Genomic DNA, 21,115 nt, shown 5'->3' with positions numbered 1-21,115 from the left:
AATTTTTTTTACATTTACATGGGGGCTACCCCTCATATACATATAGAGAGGCGCAATCAATATAGTAAATATTGGAGGCTATCTGAAAAACTAGATTCATTTGGTAACTACTTGCCACCTGACTATATCCCCTCGCCAACTCCCAGCTCTCCGGAAACTTCCCTTATACCCCGCCCTCAATACTGAGAACCCTTTCTTGTCATCTCCGAGCACTGAACCCTCTGGACTCTCCGAAAATGCTGAAACCTACTCTTATCCCTCTTCGGACACTTTGGACAATGAATTTCTTCCAACAAATTTTTGATCCCTCCGCTCCTCTCCTTTCATTCGAGTAATCAATTACGTTGGACCTCTCCTTTTAGTCGAGTAATTTCATCAATCCCTTGACTTTGTTTATGCCCTTATGCAGTAAAGAAAGCAAGTGAGGCGGGCTAAGATTCCATTCGAAGTAAGGTAAGAGGATTCAATGTTGCACCATCTTCAACTCTTCTCGGTATCGGGAGTTTTTCAAGAAAAGGTCCCATCCTTCAATATCATGATTGGGTCGACCAGGCCAGATCATGAGTAAATAAAAAATCGAAAACGTACATAGCTGTTCCAGCTGAAATACTTGGAATAATTCTACCACTTCTACTAGGAGTAGCCTTTTTAGTGCTAGCTGAACGTAAAGTAATGGCTTTTGTGCAACGTAGAAAGGGTCCTGATGTAGTGGGATCGTTCGGATTGTTACAACCTCTAGCAGATGGTTCGAAATTGATTCTAAAAGAACCTATTTCACCAAGTAGTGCTAATTTTTTCCTTTTTAGAATGGCTCCAGTGGCTACATTTATGTTAAGTCTGGTCGCTCGGGCCGTTGTACCTTTTGATTATGGTATGGTATTGTCAGATCCGAACATAGGGCTACTTTATTTGTTTGCCATATCTTCGCTAGGTGTTTATGGAATTATTATAGCGGGTCGGTCTAGTAATTAGGGAGCGGCCGTTCGGTCGCCTATGAGACTAGGACCAATAGGTCAAAATTTGGTTTGTGCCGCATGTGTTGAACGATCTACTCTACACAGGTGTGGGCTTACAGGGCTAGGGCTCAGAAACCCTTTCTTTCATTCATCAAGAGGGCTAGACGCGCCTTTCGAACCAGTCTTTATAAACCTGGTCGCTCACTTTTCCGGGCCGGGATAGATAAGTAGAAGTCATAAAAAGATATGTTTCTCTTCGCACCACTGATAGACTACTAAAGATTCAATTAAAAAGGCCCTACTTAGTTTCGCAAGCCTTTGTCATTGTCAGTCAACTAAGTAGGTCGTTCCGCCCCCTGCGAATCCGTAAATCTGAGGAGCATGCCGCAACAAAAGGATGGTCCCCTATGCATTTCATTCTTTCCAGAAAGGAAAATTAGAAGTACCCCCATCATGGTGAACCTCTCCTTGTGATCGGGATGAGGTAAATGCCTCCCAGCCGGGGGGCGGATCGAATCGGAGTTTCCTTAGGTAGCCACCGACCTACAGTTATCCTTAAACTTCCGTGCTTGGTGGAGAAGAAGTGAACAAAGGTACGCTCGCTTGCTGTCTTGTTCTCTGCTGCGAACTGGGATCGCTCGCCAGCTAGGTCAGATTGAAGCAACATTTTTTGAGAACATATCACCCATCTTCGGGGACAAGGGGCAGAACGACCTCTCGATCTACTTACAGTAGCCTAGGAATAAAAACGTCGTCTAGGCGTTCCCTCTTGCTCCGATCTACCTTACGCCTAGGACGTTGTCTGGGCCAAGAGTCATAGTTAGTCGCTGTTTTCATTTGGTTGTTTTTTTCTCGTTGTTGATACCGGCAAGACCCAGCCAGATGATGTCTGCTGGTTGGTAGTGAGAGGACTCTTAGTATCGGCATACCCAAAAGGAGGCGCTAATTAAAAAAAACAAGAATTTGATTTTCTTTCTTGCTCTCCCATAGCAGCGGAAAAGGAGTCTATCTATCTGCCTAGATTTGGTAGATTTCCCCCAACGCAATTCACAGAAATTCCACGAATCCCTTGGTGGATAAGTCCGACGACTCAGCAGCAGTGCGGAATTGAGTTTCTCGGCTGGTGGATCTGATCTATAGTTATGGGGCAATACATACCAAATGGTTCGAAGAAAGAGTCGTACGAAGAAAGAGTCGTTAAGCCGAGAAAGCTCAAAATTTGCCTTCTCATCAAAAATAAAGAAGGTTCTTCTCAAGACCTTAAGAGCAGCAAGAAGAAAAGTCAGAAGAAAGCCCAGGGGGTAGTGGCCTTTCTTCTCAGAAGCAAAGGTAAGTCCATTCTGTACCAATTTTTGTTGCTGGGATATATTCGGACTAAACACGGAGTATAAACAAACAAGCTGAGATTATTATATCCCTTCGGTCCGAAAAGTCTTTGTTTTCGTTTCTTATTATCTGACTCCCGTTTGTTTGTTTAACTCAACACCAGCACCTGGAGGAACCCCTTACTTGTCTGGAAGTACAAGAAGGTTGGTAGCTTTGTTAGGACTTAGGTGTTTTAAAGACAATAAGAAAGATTATTAGTTCTATATACATAACTCGAGGTTACGAGCTCTGCTTACTTAGCCGCTCACTCGAACTGTAGTTCTCGTTTTCTTGTCCTATCTTGTTAAAAGAAGCGGATCGAGGAACGAGAACTACAGTTCGAGTGAGCGGCTAAGTAAGCAGAGCTCGTAACCTCGAGTTATGTATATAGAACTAATAATCTTTCTTATTGTCTTTAAAACACCTAAGTCCTAACAAAGCTACCAACCTTCTTGTACTTCCAGACAAGTAAGGGGTTCCTCCAGGTGCTGGTGTTGAGTTAAACAAACAAACGGGAGTCAGATAATAAGAAACGAAAACAAAGACTTTTCGGACCGAAGGGATATATCAGGATAAAGAGTTTGTAACTCACTTGCTTGCTAAAGGTAGCGCTAGCTAAAGTAAACTTGAGCTACGGACTTAGGAAAGAAAGGCAGCTAGTCGCTTAGCGGAGCAAGTTCTATGGACAAGCTTGAGTTAGGCATCGATTGAAGAGCAAAGAAGAAGGCCAGAATGTTGCCCGGCAGACAAGCTGGCTTTGAATACTCCAGTATCTCCGGTTTCGGGATAAGATAGGCTTCTTTACCCATCCGAGGAGTTGACTTCTTGACGAACGGCAGCATATTCGACCCTTGATTGGAGGATAGGCACTGATCGGAGCCAGTTCACAACCTGGGATAGGTAACGCTACCTTGCCTGAAGACATGGGATTGCCGTAGAAGTAACATGCCAAGCAAGAACTTGCTCCTTTCACTTCCCTAGGTGTAGATCGAGCAGGGCGTACGAACGAACAGCGTATGAGAGCTAGCGATTCCCAAGTAGTCGTTAATAGATAGAAGAGGTTGCTTTTGTTTTCCCGGGAAAGATGCCAATACCGAAGACATCACATGCTAGAAAGAATGTGCTTTCTTCGCGTCATTACAGTTACCTGTTCACTAGTAATCTGGTCGAAAAAGATCCAACGTCGGTAACAATCGCGATCAATTAGAGGAACGAGACTGGAAGGTCCCCACAATAAGCAACTATATAACTCTAAGGATCGTGTCATACTGCCTTTCGCTGTGCAACTTCCAACTAGGGATTTCAAGCTTCGGACTTTTTTGTGAATATGCTTTCGTTTGATTTAGAAATATCATAATGTACCTTAGAGGGGTGTGTGTGCGTGTGTTTGTTCTCTTTTGTTTTCTCCTACCTAATAGATTCGTTTGAAACTGGAATCATTTTTCTTCTTACCTTTTATGTATAACAATCAATATATGGAATATTTTCTCAGAGTTTTCTTTCAGTCGTTTTTGAATAAAAATATTTTAGATTTTACTGTCTTCGCCTCATTGTCTCCATCAAAGGAGCTTTACTCATGTTTTACTTGGTCACCAAGAAATTCTTGTGAAAACTGGAATGCATGATTTTGAGAGGCCTTCGTTTGAAGAAATGTTTCGATCACAGTCTGCGACAGAGCCGAGTAGAAGAAGAAGTAGATAACCTCTGAGAAAGCAGAGGCTATTAAGTCGGTCAGCGATCGGCTATTCGTAGGTTCCTCTCCTTCTCCACGTTTATCGTCTACTCTCGATGACTTTGCCGTCACAATCAATACCGGTTCTTTGAAATGCGGAGAAAAACTGGTCTTCGAGATAGATTTTGTTTATTTTGTTCTCTTGTCTGGGATCTTGTTTTGCTATGAAAAGGTTGTTCTTTTATATTTTGGATTCTTGTTACCACTTTGCAGGAGCTAGAAGATATTGAGGAAATCTTGAAAACTGAGCACAAGCTTCTCTAAATAAAAGGCATTCCACGAGCTCTGGTGAAGCTGGAGAGCAAAAGGAGGCCATGAAGTTTGTTATGCTACAGAAATTGGAGAGAAAAAAGAACGAATTGGTTATTTTCGTGTAAGTTAATTTGATTCTTTAGAGATTAATGGAAGAGAAGGTTCAGGAGTTATACAAGAAAGAGCACTGAAGCAGCCTTACTTCTCTTCATCAACTTTCTTCATGTTCTGACTCGCAAAACTTCAATCTGATTTGTTGTTGAAAAAGCCAAAAAAAATTATGTTAGATAGCTTATTTTCAGTAAGAACCCTGTACAGATATGTCTTCTTTTTTTTTTGGTTCCGTTAGAAAGTTTGATAGCCTGAAAAAATTTCATTCGCGTGTTATCTGGATAAACAACTCCATACTCTTACCGATCAATTAGCTGCAAAGCAGGTCAATCTCAAGCTAATATCAATCTACATTTTTTTCCTTTTAGACTGATTCTTAACAGAAACCTTTGATATGCCTATCAGGCACAAGTAGAGGGGATCGTTGGTGAGATTCATTCATTCGAATTAGAGAGACTGAACAGTTTGTGGAGAAGATAACGTCGAGGGGAATGCTGCAAGGAACAGATTCAAAAGAACAAATTCAGTTAGAGGATTTGGATACCATGAGGTTGATGCTCATTCCTACCTTCCATATTCAACTGCTACAAGAAATGAGACGCAACCTAGGCTTATGTATCTCAGGTCAGACATTTTGGCTTTGCACATCCTTGTCTTCACTAAGATTTCTTTTTGAGATATTATCATGTACGACGCTTTTAGATTTCAAATAGGGTCAAAACACTGCATATAAATTTTATGGGGAATATGATAATTGTCAGTTGTCACAAATGGTTTTCCTTCCTTGCATAAGAATACATAACAATCAAATACTGAGACTCCTACAAGAATCTCTCTTTGCAATTTTTCTATTTTTTGCTGATTTAAGAATTTGGTCTCATCTACTCATTTCTTGAGGGATGGTTTTTACTTCTTCTCTGTCTTCATCTTTTGCAGAAAAATATCATTCCAAGTATCAATCGACCTCTGCAGTCTGGATATGGCCATATCTCCCAGGATGCCCATCTGGTCGAAGTGGCATTGCTTGTGTTGTGTTCTTCAATATGCTCCATACGAAACCATCCAAGTTCTGGATGTTGTTCTCAGCAATATGACATCGCAAAAGTAAGTATACTAAAAAATCACTGACTGAACAAGATATTTACTGTAATTACTGTATGTATTTATTCCTCTGCTGTGATTAGAAAATTCAAATCATAAGTTCTTGGAACAAGAACCAATGGTTCAATTCTGTTATTCAGACATTATTTAGGCCATAGAGTCGAGGAAAGGTGTTTTGTATAAGAAGATTAGAGAGGAATTTTTCTTAAAAAGTTGTGAAGAATGTTGAGGATCTGATGAATTTAGAGCCTCATGAAGTTTATTTGAGTTTATTTGAACTGATTTTCTCATGTTTGTTCATAGCTCTGCATATATGTTTTGTAACCTTTGTGTGTTCTTGAGAATAATCTTTAATGAAACTGAGATTTCGAAATGTTGTGTTTCTTTTGTTTGGTAGATTGAAGGTTCTCAATCCACTAAAACAAAATTGCAGGGCAGGATCTTGAGGAGGCACGATTTAACACATTTTGCAAGTCTTCTTTCTTTATTATGTCCTCAATGTAAAATATGAAAGACATTAAAAAAAAATTGTTACGTCAGTGATTTTGATGGCCTTGCGAGAGTTTGGTTTGAGTCACCTCTTGAGCCATCATTATAATCTAATTTCAAATATGTGATTCTTATATGTCATGTGTACACTGGAAATGAAATTATAGAGATTTGATATTTCAACCAAGGATTTACTTTCTAATATCAATATACAAATAGCAAATAGACAATAAGAAACCAAAAATTATTTCAAGTTTTAGCACCTCTGTACAAAATTACCCATGAAACATTGTGGAAATTGAATTACTCATTTAAGAAAAAATTTCTTTTAATATTTATATTTGTTTATAGTATGGTTTCACAATTTTCCCTTTTCTAAAAGAGGGAAGAATTTGTTCTTCATTTTTCCTACTGAATTCTAACTCATAAGTATTATGAAGATCATAGAGTTTCTTTTAAACATTTTTCAAATCTTTAAACTATTTTCCAAACTCTGTTGATGTTTGATCTATATGCCAAAGTGTGAACGTATGTATTATACTTTTTCCTGTGAAATTTCCTAAAATGTTTCAGTATGGTTCTTGCGCAAACGTTCTGTGCTAGCACATATTTTTCAAGAGATTTTGGTGTGTTTCTTTTAAAAATCTCCTATGAAACAAGTTCAGCTCTGACTCTTCAAAGACAATTCTTGACATCCATTGAAGACACAATACATACCTGTTGGACACAATATTGGCCAGCTAAGTAATTGGGTCCGAATGGCTTGGACTACGCGACCACGAAAGAAATCCAACTTCGACGAAGCAGGAAGAAGATCGATCCAAGAAAATGGAGATCGCGGAACGGTTGCGAGCATCACGGGAGCAGCCCGTTATAAGAAGGGATCAATGCATAAGGAAGAAGACACGTTGAAAACCCTAGAGAGAGCTACACCCATACTTCGAACTTCTTTTCATCCATCTTTAGATCCTTTCTCTTAACGATCTTGTTTGTAACATACGATCTTGTTCAACTTATTGTATTCGATCTTATTCATCAATAAAAGTCTATTTTTGCCTACTGGAAACTGATTACATTGTTGTGTTCTAAAGATATCATTGCCTACATCATTTATCTTCCCTAGATTAAACTCCCAATCACTATCAAATACTTAGTGTAGATTTTAGGATCTACATTTTGGCGCCGACTGTGTGGAAGATAAACGAAAAACGTCTTTGCTAAGAAACCGATCTAAGTTTCCTAAGCGCGACAATGGATCCTAATCACGCACGATCCGACTGCATCAAATCGATCAATCTCGACCTCTCTAGATCGGGAAAACCGAAGTCGTAAAAAATCGTCCACGACACGAAGGATCAAAGCATCTCTCTCCAAAGATAAGATTGTCTCTCTGGTGACAAACGATCTGATACCTCGCGACAAGCAACTAACGAGTCGGGCGTCACGCCGTCCTAAGAGATAATATGCAAAGTCAAGACTATAAATTTCCACGAACACGAAATCGCTAAGCTCGACATGCCCCACGACGATGCTCTAGTCATCACGTTGGAGCTTGCGAGTACCATCTTCTCGAAGGTCCTCGTCGACACCGGAAGCGCCGTCAACGTCGTTTCACAAAAGACACTGCGATCGATTAGCCAACCGACCCTAGTAATCGATCATGAAACAACTCACCTCAATAGTTTCAAAGGAAAGTCGGTCCGGACACTCGGGATCGTGCCACTAACCACCAAAACATACGACGTCGAACTGGAGACCCGGTTCACCGTAGTCGATCATTTCATGCCCTTCGACGCCATCGTAGGACGTCCCCGGCTACACCAGATGAAGCGATCCCTTCGGTTTACCACCAATGCTTGAAGTTTTTATCACCGACCAGCGAAAAAACCATACGCAAGAGCCATAAACAATTTCGAGCCTGCTCTATGACCTGATTCCAAAGGATGCCCCTGCGAGGAGAAAACGTCTCACTCGTCCGTGATCTCACGGTAAAAGACCCCGCCAGAGACCTATCGAGCATCGTCGCTCTGGAAGAAAGCTCCCTAGAAAAAGGCGTCAACATCGGAAACGATCTCCCTCCTGAAGTCAGGTACGATCTTTTGTCTTTCCTCAAGCAAAATATCAAAACATTCGCATGGTTCGCAACAGACATGCCCGGAATCGACATCAGTATCACCTCCCACGACCTAAACATCGACCCTACGTTAAAGCCTGTCAAACATAAACGAAGAAAGCTAGGACCCGAACGAGCCAAGGCTGTAAACGACGAAGTAGACAAGCTCCTAAAAATTGGTTCCATTGGCGAAGTCCAATACCCTGACTGGCTCGCAAATCCAGTCATAGTAAAAAAGAAAAATGGAAAATGGAGAGTGTGCATCGATTTCACCGATCTCAACAAAGCATGCCCAAAAGATAGCTTCCCATTACCACACATCGACCGGCTGGTAGAAGCCACAGCTGGACACGAACTACTTTCCTTCATGGATGCATTTTCCGGCTATAATCAGATCCTTATGAACCCCGACGACCAAGAAAAAACGAGCTTCATCACCGAGCGGGGCACCTACTGCTACAAAGTGATGCCATTCGGATTAAAGAACGCCGGAGCCACTTACCAAACATTAGTAAATAAGATGTTCTCCACGCAACTCGGAAGAACGATGGAAGTTTACATAGATGACATGCTAGTAAAGTCATCAAGAGCCAGCGACCACGTTCTCCAGCTCCAGGAGTGCTTTAACATTCTCTACAAGTTCGGAATAAAACTAAACCCTAGAAAATGCACTTTCGTAGTAGCCTCCGGAGAGTTCCTCGGATACCTCATGACTAAAAGGGGAATCGAAGCTAACCCGAAACAGATCGCGGTGCTCATCGATACCCTACCTCCGAGGTCGATCCGAGAGGTACAACGCCTCACCAGTAAAATAGCTGCATTAAATCGTTTCATCTCCTGGTCAACCGACAGATGCCTTCGTTTCTACAAGCTATTGAAAGAAAATAAGAAGTTCGAATGGAACACCGAATGCGACTCCGCCCTAAAAGAACTTAAGGCATATATCAGCGAGCTGCCTGTACTATCAAAACCGATCATAGGAGAGACCCTCTTTTTATACGTCGCAACTTCAAAACATGCAGTAAGCGGAGTGCTAATCCGCAAAGAAAGTAGAGAACAAAGACCGATATACTATGTAAGTAGATCATTGGTCGACGCCGAAACTAGATAACCCGTAATGGAAAGGCTAGCGCTAGCAGTGGTAACCGCGGCTCGAAAATTAAGACCCTACTTCCAGTCGCATTCGATCACAGTTATAACATCGCAACCCCTACGAACAGTACTCCACAGTCCAAGCCAATCTGGAAGATTGACAAAATGGGCATTCGAGCTCAACGAATACGACATTGAGTACAAACCACGAACGAGCTCGAAAGCACAGGTACTAGCTGATTTCTTCATCGAACTCGTCCTGAAGGAGGTTAACGCGAGATCGAATACCTAAACATGGAAATTACACGTTGATGGGGCCTCGTCGAGACAAGGATCTAGGATCGGAATACAACTTGAATCCCTGACAGGAGAAATGATCGAACAATCATTTTGCCTGGGATTCAGTGCATCAAACAACGAAGCCGAATACGAATCCCTGATCGCCGGTTTACGACTCGCACGAAGCGTCGGCGCCCGAGAAATTAGCGCCTTCAGCGACTCGCAGTTAGTCACGAGCCAATTCCATGGAGAATATGAAGCAAAAAACGAAAGAATGGAGGCATATCTTGCAATTCTACGAGAGATCGCTCTGCAGCTCGATAAATTCGAGCTCACGATAATCCCAAGAGGAGATAACACGTCGGCCTACGCTCTAACCGCGCTAGCTTCGACTTCCAAGTCGACAATAAGGAGAGTAATACCAGTAAAAGGAATAGAGAAGCCCATCATAGACCTTCCATGCAAATTAACCGACCTTCAAAGGGAAAATCCTCCTCGCATCGGCGCAATCATGACACGAAGCAAAGCCTAGAGAGCAAACCAGAATCTCGACGACGAAACCAACAGCGAGCTCGACGATCGACCTCCCTCTAGCGAGCAACTCGTCAGGACTAGGAGGACCGCAACCTCAGGACTAAGAGGCCGTTCATGAAACTAACAGCGAAGCACACGAAGCTTTCCGAAAAGAACTTGAGGCCAGACCAGACTGGAGAGTCCCAATATTTAACTACATAAAAGATGGCGAGCTCCCCGGAGAGAGATGGGAAGCCCGAAACATAAAAGCCCGAAGTGTTAGGGGATTTTTGTGTACAAGCGATCCGTGCTCAGCTCTACGGAATGATAGGAGGAAGGAGACATGTCGTTGAGTGTATTCTCCTGCTTCGATAGTTGATAAACCAGAAGATCCTGCTCTTAGGATACTGCCATATGGGTATGGGCCAGTATATGTCGTCGGTGGCTTAGTAGCAGCAGGGGATTTTGGTCGTTGGGCGGGGGCCGCTTACCGATAGTGAAGATCCCAGGGTCTTCTTGATCTATGATCGATGGTTCCGACTACCAGGGTCGGTCCTTGGGTGTCTCCTGATCTGTAGTTGATGGTTCCGACCATTAGGGGCGGTCCCTGAGCATCCAGGTGTGGAACCGTGGAAGGTGTTTGGGTTTATAGCTGCATCCTTCAGTGGGGATTGCCTACATACCCTTCAGTGAAGGATCAAGCCTTTCGTAGTTCATGTATATGGATTTATAGCTGCATCCTTCAGTGGGGATTGCCTACATACCCTTCAGTGAAGGATCAAGCCTTTCGTAGTTCATGTATATGGATTTATAGCTGCATCCTTCAGTGGGGATTGCCTACGTACCCTTCAGTGAGGGATCAAACCGTTCGTAGTTCATGTATATGGAGGCACGGAGACTAGATGGGCGCGGAGCCTGATGGAGGCACGTAGCCTGATGGAGGCATGTGGCCTAGGGAGCACGGGGCTTTAGTGGGCACATGGCCTAATGGGCACGTAGCCTTGGGAGCACGGGGCTCTAGTGGGCACATGGCCTAATGGGCACGTAGCCTTGGGAGCACGGGGCTCTAGTGGGCACATGGCCTAATGGGCACGTAGCCTTGGGAGCACGGGACTCTAGTGGGCACATGGTCTAATGGACACGTAGCCTTGGGAGCACGAGTTTCTAGTGGGCGCATGGCCTAATGGGCACGTAGCCTTGGGAGCACGGGGCTCAAGTGGGCACATGGCCTAATGGGCACGGGAGCACGGGGCTCTAGTGGGCACATGGCCTAATGGGCACGTAGCCTTGGGAGCACGGGGCTCTAGTGGGCACATGGCCTAATGGGCACGTAGCCTTGGGAGCACGGGGCTCTAGTGGGCACATGGCCTAATGGGCACGTAGCCTTGGGAGCACGGGGCTCTAGTGGGCACATGGCCTAATGGGCACGTAGCCTTGGGAGCACGGGGCTCTAGTGGGCACATGGCCTAATGGGCACGAGTCTCTAGTGGGCACACGGTCTTATGGGCACGTAGCCTTGGGAGCACGGGGCTCAAGTGGGCACATGGCCTACATGGCCTAATGGGCACGTAGCCTTGGGAGCACGGGGCTCTAGTGGGCACATGGCCTAATGGGCACGTAGCCTTGGGAGCACGGGGCTCTAGTGGGCACATGGCCTAATGGACACGTAGCCTTGGGAGCACGAGTTTCTAGTGGGCGCATGGCCTAATGGGCACGTAGCCTTGGGAGCACGGGGCTCTAGCAGGCACATGGCCTAATGGGCACGTAGCCTTGGGAGCATGGGGCTGTAGTGGGAACATGGCCTAATGGGCATGTAGCCTTGGGAGCACGTAGCTCAGTAGTTGGTAAGAGTCATCTGTTCTAGAGGGCACATGGTCGGAACAGATGGTAGACATGTCAATATGCTACAGTGAGCATGATGTGTCGAGGTGCTACAGTGAGCATGGAGGGACCCTACTGATGAGCTGGAAACCGTGGCCTGAGCCATTTAGTCGAGTTGTAGATGTGCTGCAGTGAGCATATATCTTCATCTGGCTGATAGAACCATAAGCTAACTTGGAAGAAGAGGAATAGTGACTGGATGCAACCCCGTGGATGCAATTCTTTGGATGCAGAACCCCGTGAATACATCTCAGTGGATGCCGCACTTGTGGATAAACCTGAATGGATGCAACAATCAAGTAAAGACCAAGATAGCTCTAGAATAAACCAAGACCGTGGGAGGCCAAAGGATAGTCCACGTATCAGTAAAATATTAATTCAGTCAAGTCTTTACTTGCAATTTTCGGTGTGTTGTTTTTACCTAAGTTTTTTGGTTTCTACAACTTGTAAGACTATAAAAAGACCTAAATAGCCATGAATAAAATCATTCCCCTTTTAATCAAAAAAACTCTTTTAAATCTGTCAATCGTTTGTTCATCACTAAACATCAATTGCTTAGGAGTTAATTCTCTGCAAAGCACTTTTCCCTTGATCATTGTTTGTAGAAACGTCTCTCACGATCACTGGCGCATCTACACAAGTGTTGACCAGTTCATAGATCCTCACTGAAAACCATCTATCAAGATTCCACCACCATCAGTTCGAAACCGATCCATTCTCTTTCAAACCATCAGATCATCCTTCAAAATCAGGGACAAATGATCTCTTCATAAGAGATTCATCACAAGGAAGCTCTGATATATCTAAGTATCCACCTTACAGCTGACTAGTGCTCCTTGATAAGGTTACTCATGTACCTACACACAAGCCCTACTGCAAATGTCAAATCTGGTCTCATTCCTATCATTACATACATCACACTTCCGTCTTCTCTTCTATATGAATTAACTCCATCTCCTCTACATGTTCCTCAGTCTCCTTTGTTTGTAGCCATTTTTAATTTGAAATGAATCTCCATTGGAATACCAACTTAATTCGTTTGATCCATCCCAAAATTGTCCAATACTTTCAACAAATACCGTTCTTGTGATACAAAGGAATCAAAAGTTTCAAAGAAAAGTTTTTGATTAAAAAGGTAATTGTTTTGTTTCTGAAACAAAAGAGTGCTTAAGTAGAGAAGAAGAAATCGAAAAGTCCAAAGGGAAGGTGAAAAGTCCTAAATTGCAAAAATAAGAAAATACTTAGAAAAACTAAATAAGTCCATAGACTGAAAGATTGAAGAGTTGAGTTGGTTACTTGACTTGATCTTCATCTTCATTTGGCTTTAGTTTAGGATAAACCAAACAAACAATTGCATTCTTCAAATTCCTGGTCTGAGATCTCGTAATAGGCCCATTAGAGAAAGAGAATGGGTCCTTTTGGGCTGAGGAAGTCATGTCTGGTCCATCTTCAGTTTGGGTACGAGTTTGAGTATCACCAAGTCCATTTAGCTCCAAGTCAGCTTCATAGTCACTTGATTATTGCATCCACTCAGGTTTATCCACAGGTGTGGCATCCACAGAGATGCATCCACGGGTTCCATCCACATGGTTACATCCACGGGGTTGCATCCACTAACTATGTCCTTCCTCTTCCAAGTTAGCTTCTAGTTAGACCCTGGTTGCATCACTTTGGATACTAAGCTTTGCTACAGAAAAGAAGGACTCTTTGTGGTTAAAGGTTATGTTGATGCAAACTATGATTGGACATGGATAAGAGGTGGTCTACGACAGGTATTGTTTTCATGCTTGGAGGAAATTTTGTTAGCTGGAGATCAAGCATGCATGATGTAGTACCATTATCTTCAACATAGTCAGAGTATATTGCTTTGTCAGAGGCAGCTAAGGAGGCAGTATGATTAAGAGGCTTGATGAATGAGTTGGGTTTTGATCAAGAAGCATTTAGTGTGTATTGTGACTCACATGGCGTCATTGCTTTAGCAAAGAATGCAGTGTTTCACGGGAGAACAAAACATGTTCAGGTCAAGTATCATTTCGTAAGAGACTTGATAAGTGAAGGTTGGGTGAATGTAGTGAAGATTGTGACTCCTTATAATTCAGTAGATATATTGTCTTACAAATTGGCAAGTCAAAAGAAATTGATTCGGGTATAGGCTTTAAGAGAAGAAGCAAAGAAGCTTTTCAAAAAAGAAGCTTTTCTTTGAAGGATATGAGATATGAAGCTTGGGGAGTATTCTCAAAGGATTGTAAAGAAAGAGTGAGCGTTACTCGGGTTTTTAAAGTTTGAAGGAACTAAGGTCAAAAAGCTGATGAAGGACAAAGGGGAGAATTGAATATATTCTTAATCAAGATTATATGATGGTACAATATATCCAAGAAAATCAGAGGCTGGTTTAGGTGATTGCTAATTGAATCGGGAATACACATGCATACATGATCATTAAAACGACGGAGTATGGGTTGTTAGATCCTAAGTTATCTTCTTCTGAGTCTTGAGAGAAAAAGTGAGAGAGATTGTATTGAGAATAAAAGAACAAACCATTGTACACGAGTGAGCTCGAGTTTGAACTGAGATTTTAGTGAAAGTTGCTGGTCCATCCTAGATTATGTGAGTATAGTAGTTTTTCACATCGAAGAGTGAGTTGAATACCGGATAAACAATTTATTTGTGTCTTTACTTGTTCATACACACGTGATTCGCACAAGAGAGTAAGTGAGGTTTAACACAAATCGATCAAAGATCCGTACAATATGTTTATGCAAAAGCAAGGGATATAACTACACTACACTGAGAGTTATGAGATAAAATGTATTTAATATGAGTTAAATATTGTACACATGAAGTCACTAGGTGTGATGTAATATCAAGCAAATTATGTTATCTCATATAATAGTGGTGATGTTAGTCGCAGAGTTGAATAAGAGTAAATTAATAGGGGACAAAATGATGTAACGGAACCAAAAACATAACTTTAAATCGTTAATAAAAGGCAAAGACTGTTTAAGAAATTAAAGGCAAAAACTGTTATAAAACAGTAACTCTATTTTCGGTACATGGATATTGATTTGTTTTTATTTAATTAAATCTGTTTGTTTCTACTGTGATGTTGAAATAGTTAGATTAACCGGTTTAATATTATTATTGATATGATATATGTCTATTTTAGTATGGCTAATAAAATATTTATATTTTAAATGACAATATTTTATGAAAATTTTACATGTAGACATAATTTTTCCTTCTTCATATCACTTGGACATACTCTCTTCATGTCCAGTACTTTACTAGGGGAGAATGACCAAATTACCCCAAAACTACAACTACCTTAGTTACTTTTTTTTTAATTTAGATTTCTTTTTATTTTTACCTCACCGTAACCCAATTGCATCCGCTTTTTCTTCTCTGTCTTCTTAGGAACCCTAGATTTCGTCAATTTCCTTCTCACCGCCGCAGCTCAAGAATCAAAGGTTTCAGCTTTATGCAATCTTTCTATCTCCTTTTCGATTGTAAACCCTAAATCCATTCCACCTTTCTGCTTGTCTAATTACCGACGAGGCTTCCCAGCCAAATTGCAAACTACCCGAACGGATCTTTGCAGCATACATGTTTTAGAGGAAGCGATTCAATCTCATATGTACTGTCAACATTTATCGTGTGGTCAAGGGTAGGAAACATGTGGTCAGCAACATCAATTATGTGGTCACTAGATGAGTGGAACCAGTGAGCTGTGTTGGGGTTTGTTGGTTAGCGGTAGCGGCATCGTGGTCAGGTAGTACGATAATTGGGGTCAGAGGTGGTGTGGTGTGGTATGGATGTTATGTTGTTACATGTTATTTGGTTGTTACCTTAGTGGAGAGGGGTTCCGGTTGGTGAGCATGACGTGAGTATTATGGTAGTTGTCATACATCCACAGATATTTGATAATGAGTTTGGTTGGCAAAACACTCAACATATTGGTTGAATAATGAAGAGGTACACGTCGTGGGATGTGGTTAGCATCCTCTCTTTTCTGACCACATGAATCCCAAATGAAGTGTTTAAGGTGAGTTAAATAAGAAAGGAATGTAACTGAAGGAGAGAGAACAGAAGGAAAATATTTATTAATAAATAATTGAGAACGTGACTTGTGTTTTAAAAGAAACAAACGAAACTGGTATCTTTTTGGTCTTATCTATCTCTTTCCAACCAAGGGCAATTTTGTCTAAACAAAATAAAAAAGCAAGTCTAAAGTACACTACCAGCAGGAAGTATCTAAAAGTGCAAGTATCCAAAACTAAAGTATCTCTATATGTTAATATCTCATATTTTATCAGTAGAAAACAAATTATATTTAACAGAATACATATACGTCGTTTTTATGTCAAGACACACAACTTTAAAGGTGGTTTCTTTTAAGAACTCCAAATAAAACTTAAAAATAAACAAAATTCCGGATTTGACCTAATGTTACTCTTCATGGCGACTCCTATAAATGCCATCTCAACAAAGTGTCGAGAGAAAAGCTTTCAAAGTGCATAAAATATAATTTCTAAAGTTTCTACCATAATCATATAAATAAACCGCAGTATGTCCTCCATTACAAATCTTCCCCATCCAGGCTTCGATGCAAGAGTCTTAAACAACCAACCAAGCAACATACCATCGGAATACGTATGGTCCGACGAAGACAAACCTTCCACCGACATCAAAGAGCTCCAAGTCCCTATCCTCGACATCTCCAGTTTTCTCTCCGGACAAGACAACCATGTCGCGACTTCTCAAGTGTTTAGGCTCGTGTCCGAAGCTGTGAAGCTTCACGGCTTCTTCCTCGTCACAAACCATGGAGTTCAGGAGGGGATATTAGCACGTGCCTACAAGTGTATGGGAATGTTTTTTGACTTGCCGGCATCGGAGAAACAGAAAGCCAAAAGGAAATGGGGTGAGATCTCCGGTTACGCCGATAGCTTTGCCGGAAGATTCTACTCGGAGCTTCCGTGGAAGGAAACGTTGACGTTTAGATTCTCTGCTGAGGAGAAGCTCAGGAGCGGCACGGAAACAGTTAAAGATTACGTTTCTAAGACAATGGGAGACGGGAACGAAGAGTTTGGGTAATAATACACCTTCCGTATTTGGAAAAGATGTTTTAGATTTTACTTAATTCAATTTGATTTAAAACTAAAATATAAATTTAAAATATGAATTGTATACCAATAAAAATAAAACTAAACAAAACTAGTAAATGATAGATAAGAATATGTATAAATCTTAAACATTAATCGTTCAAATACAGAGAAGTATTGATCAGCCATCTAGAACTATTTATAAACTAGTAAATCATATATGTTTTAACTAACTTATATGAAAATATTTTATCCAAAAAAAAAAAAAACTTATGGTAGTTTGATGATTAAAAGAATTCATACAAGAAATTGATAAATCGTGGTTCAAATTTCCTTTCCTCACGTTGTTTTAAAATTGGTTGGCGACAATGTACGTTTTAAAATTTAAATGATAAGTATCGATTTTCTCATGGGACTAGTAGTCTTGTCAGTGAGTGGTTCGAGATCTCCAGTTATAAAAAAAAAGACAATATAAAAACTGAATAAGAATACAAGTGTATCATACATTATTTTTATTTTTATTTTTAGTATCTACATCTATTTATTTTAAATGTAATACAATCTTCTTCCTCATTGTTTTTTAAAACAAATATACTGAGATGTCAAGTCCGAGTAACCCAGTATCGGACCAGATCTGGACATATATATACAAACTGAAGATAAATTTTAATAAAATAATTATTTTAATTATATTTTAATTATATAATACTTATTTTTCTAATAAAATAATTAAATTATATATTATTTTCTGACTTTATAGTATTTTATATATTTTTTATGAAAATATATATTATTTTTTGAATTTTTTTGCGGGTTAGCGGGTACCCGCGATTCAAAATCGACCGACCCACACCCGCCCCGTCGACGAAAATTAATTAGGTGGGCAAAAAAAACGTGTAACACCTATAAAGTTGGTGGATTCAAAAATTTCCTCGCTAAATACACGTAAACTATTTCCTCGTAAATACCACGCAAAGTTTACGTCGTATTTACGAGGAAATAGTTTTTCCTCGTAAAATACTCGTAAAATTACATCCACTTTACGACGAAACACTTTTGTCGTTACGTTACGAGGAAATAACGATGACTTTAGTTTTTCACGTAAATTCCTCGTAAACTCGACGTAAATTTACGAGGATTGTTTTTCCTTGTTAAATTTCGTCGTTAAGCGTGTGTTTTCTTGTAGTGTTATTATGGTATGGGCTAGCAGGTATAATAAGCCCAAAACATATTAAGCTACTCTAAAACAAACATGCGAAATATTGGGCTAAGCAAACATTTATCCTCTCTTGACTTACAGAAAGCGAATTAATGGGTTAAGATGTGTTAAACGGTTGTGTTTTAATTTCAGTGGCATGGAATGGTAAATATTGAGGAAAACTCAGGGCTAAGTACAAAATGTACTTCAGTTTTAATAGTTTAGATATACTATATGAAAATAATTTAAATGATAAGAGTAGTGTAAAATATATTTATCTATGCTCTCTCGTTTATCATATATATACAATCCGTAAAAAAAGTTGAATGCACTATGGATTGGGGTATTTGGACACGGTTTGATCTGCATGACATTAATATTGACATCCCACGAATAGATATATATGTGACTAATCTAGTTAATAATATTTATTTTGTGATTGTTTCATGCAGAACTGTGTTTCATGAATACTCAGAGGCGATGAACACTCTTTCGCTAAATATCATAGAGTTTCTTGGAATGAGTCTTGGGATCGAAAGACGCTATATGAGAGAGTTTTACCGAGATAACGATTCGATACTTAGGTTGAATTACTATCCGCCATGCAAGCAGCCAAACCATACATTAGGGACAGGACCCCACACCGACCCGACTTCTCTAACCATACTTTATCAAGACCACGTCGGTGGTCTTCAGGTTTTCGTGGAGAACCAGTGGAGATCCATTGCTCCCAAGCCTCAATGATTCGTGGTTAACATCGGCGATACCTTCATGGTAATTAAGTTAACATTTTTTTTTAAGTTAACATTTTCTTTACGTAAGAGACAAAGATTTTGACATTTTGTATGTGTATACAAAACTCATATATAAGCGTGATTCAGAATCTCATAATGATGAGAATGATTGTTTTTGTACCCACTACCCATGAGACTCAAGACAAAAACTGTCTCGTGTTTTAGATGTGAGTCGCTTTATTAGGATGGTGGAACCATTACATTTCATCGAAAATGTATCCATGGTATACTCCTAGTAATTTATAAATATATGGACTAATCGAGTTATTACAAATTGGTTTTGTGTTGACATAGCATCAAGTAAAAATTTATCCAGGTAGTATACATATGAAATATTTTTCCTGAAACTTATCATGCAAGAAACTTTGAAGAATATTGAAAGTCTGTATCTTCTTTTATAGGCGTTGACGAATGGAATATACAGAAGTTGCTTGCACCGAGCAGTGGTGAACAAAGAAAGGGAAGGGATGTCATTAGCATTTTTCTTATGTCCACAAATGGACAAAGTGGTGAAACCACCGAAGGAGCTACTAGAAGTGTCCGGCCAAAGGCTGTATCCTAACTTTACATGGTCCATGTTTCTTGAGTTCACGCAGAAGCATTATAGATCCGACAAGAACACTCTTCAAAAGTTCTCAGACTGGCTTAGGAGCAAAGAAGTTATCGACAACAAACTTGCCGGACAAAGTTAGAAAGAGACTGAGAGATAGTTAAAAAAAAAAAACAAATTGAAGGGTTTGATAATGTTTTAATGGAAATTTCAGTTAATATTTTCTGAGCTTCAGACAGTTTATCTATAAAGAATAGTAACCAAGCAACCAACCGCCTTAAAAACAAGAATCCCAAAGATTAGTATGAGCTAACCAAACAACCAACCGCCTTAAATAACCAGAGCATCTACTGTAAGTCTACAATTTATGTTGTTTTGTCTCCAAAACGTATCCATGAATATATAAGAATATAAAAAAACTTAGATCCCTTGTATCTCAAGTGATAAAAGAGTATGTAACTAAGAAGAGACAGCCCTTGACAAAAGAAAAAGGTTTCAATCGTACGTGTTCCATTAAAGGACGCATTTTAACTGAACCGAATCCAATAATTTAGATAGGTTAAAGTTACATCTTAGAGCATGATTATCCTAAAGACCCACTTTAGGTCTCTTAATCATTTTTAAATATTAAATGTTAATTAAGAGACCTAGTAAAGAGACACCAACATATTAATGTTCCAATGGGAGTTTCTTATTTATGGGTTCTTACAAAAAAAATAACAAAAACACATGTTAAGGAAGAACATGAGAAAAAGAAGAAAGAACAAACATATGAAAACATCAATGTAGACAATCCAAGTTAATATCAAACATTCATTCATATTCATAGACAGAGAGTGATGAAAATATAATAAAGAAACTGACTTGAAGGGTGGATTTGCAGTGAAAGCTTAGACATTAAACTATAATCATCATGCGTGGCCAACAACTTGCACTTTTGCTTCCTACAAATGTTAGTAACTGATGAGCCAAAATGTTGAAAAGGTTTCGAACTATCTACTGATCTTACTGATCTCATGTCTGTGCTAAGTTTATCTAAAAGTCAACTTAGCAATCCATCGAGTAAGATGATACCTTGGATCGAAGTGGAGCTTGTCGTAAGAACGAGGACATTCCTCAGCGTTATCATACAACGTCCTCAAGAAACTAACAAAAACAAAGCATTAATCAAATACAAATCTTTTTCAATTAACTCATAAAAAAAAAAGACTTTTGGTAAGAGAGAGAGATCATCACCAGTGAAAATAAGTCCTGCCTCCAGTTCGAGGAACATGGAGAAAGAAGAGCAGATCCTGAAGCGAGCGTTTGTCTATGTTAGGAGGATGTTCTTCATGAGATGAAGAAGTATCTGCCCACCTCTTCAACCTCAATGATCTTAGACCCAGCTAAGAGCTGCATCACGAGACCAGAAGTGACAATAGGAGTGATACCAAGCTCCATGACGGTACCACGGTTGGAAGCAAGAATGAGTTGGGAGATTGAACAAGATGCTTGAGCTTGTGCTTCCTCTTCTCAAGCTCTGCTGGTGGGTTAAGTAGATCGATAAAACATATACCTTGATTCTCGCAAGGCATTACTTCAAAGTGTAAA

The 21,115-nt window shown here is 40.3% G+C and overlaps 2 protein-coding genes, 1 long non-coding RNA gene and 1 pseudogene across 3 annotated transcripts; 2 read left to right on the top strand and 2 right to left on the bottom strand.

The window, feature by feature from the left end:
* Window positions 1-311: 311 nt before the first annotated feature.
* LOC106330564 lies at window positions 312-3,246 on the bottom strand. Its single transcript, XM_013769010.1, is given in 4 exon segments — window positions 312-1,746; window positions 1,822-1,898; window positions 2,008-2,215; window positions 3,127-3,246. Coding segments are annotated over 4 exon segments (744 nt in total). The 3' UTR covers window positions 312-1,407.
* A 4,275-nt stretch (window positions 3,247-7,521) lies between these two features.
* Window positions 7,522-7,866, top strand: LOC106330563. The gene has a single exon (XM_013769009.1). The coding sequence runs from the start codon at window positions 7,522-7,524 to the stop codon at window positions 7,864-7,866; it is 345 nt and encodes a 114-aa protein (XP_013624463.1).
* An 8,584-nt stretch (window positions 7,867-16,450) lies between these two features.
* On the top strand, window positions 16,451-19,667 carry LOC106334085 (annotated as a pseudogene).
* Window positions 19,668-20,197: 530 nt separating this feature from the next.
* On the bottom strand, window positions 20,198-21,115 carry LOC106333997. The gene is made up of 3 exons (XR_001268504.1): window positions 20,762-21,115; window positions 20,600-20,671; window positions 20,198-20,469 (listed from the first exon to the last, which is right to left on the bottom strand). It is a non-coding gene; the product is annotated as an uncharacterized LOC106333997 (long non-coding RNA).

This window comes from Brassica oleracea, chromosome C3, assembly GCF_000695525.1.
Source record: "Brassica oleracea var. oleracea cultivar TO1000 chromosome C3, BOL, whole genome shotgun sequence".
Classification (NCBI taxonomy): domain Eukaryota; kingdom Viridiplantae; phylum Streptophyta; class Magnoliopsida; order Brassicales; family Brassicaceae; genus Brassica; species Brassica oleracea.
The sequence above is the reverse complement of the archived record's forward strand: the minus strand, read 5'-3'. Positions and strand labels throughout refer to the sequence as shown.

What these genes read in the sequence shown, in the direction of transcription:
- LOC106330563 (XM_013769009.1), top strand. Translation starts at nt 7,522, where the DNA reads ATGCCCCACGACGATGCTCTAGTCATCACGTTGGAGCTTGCGAGTACC.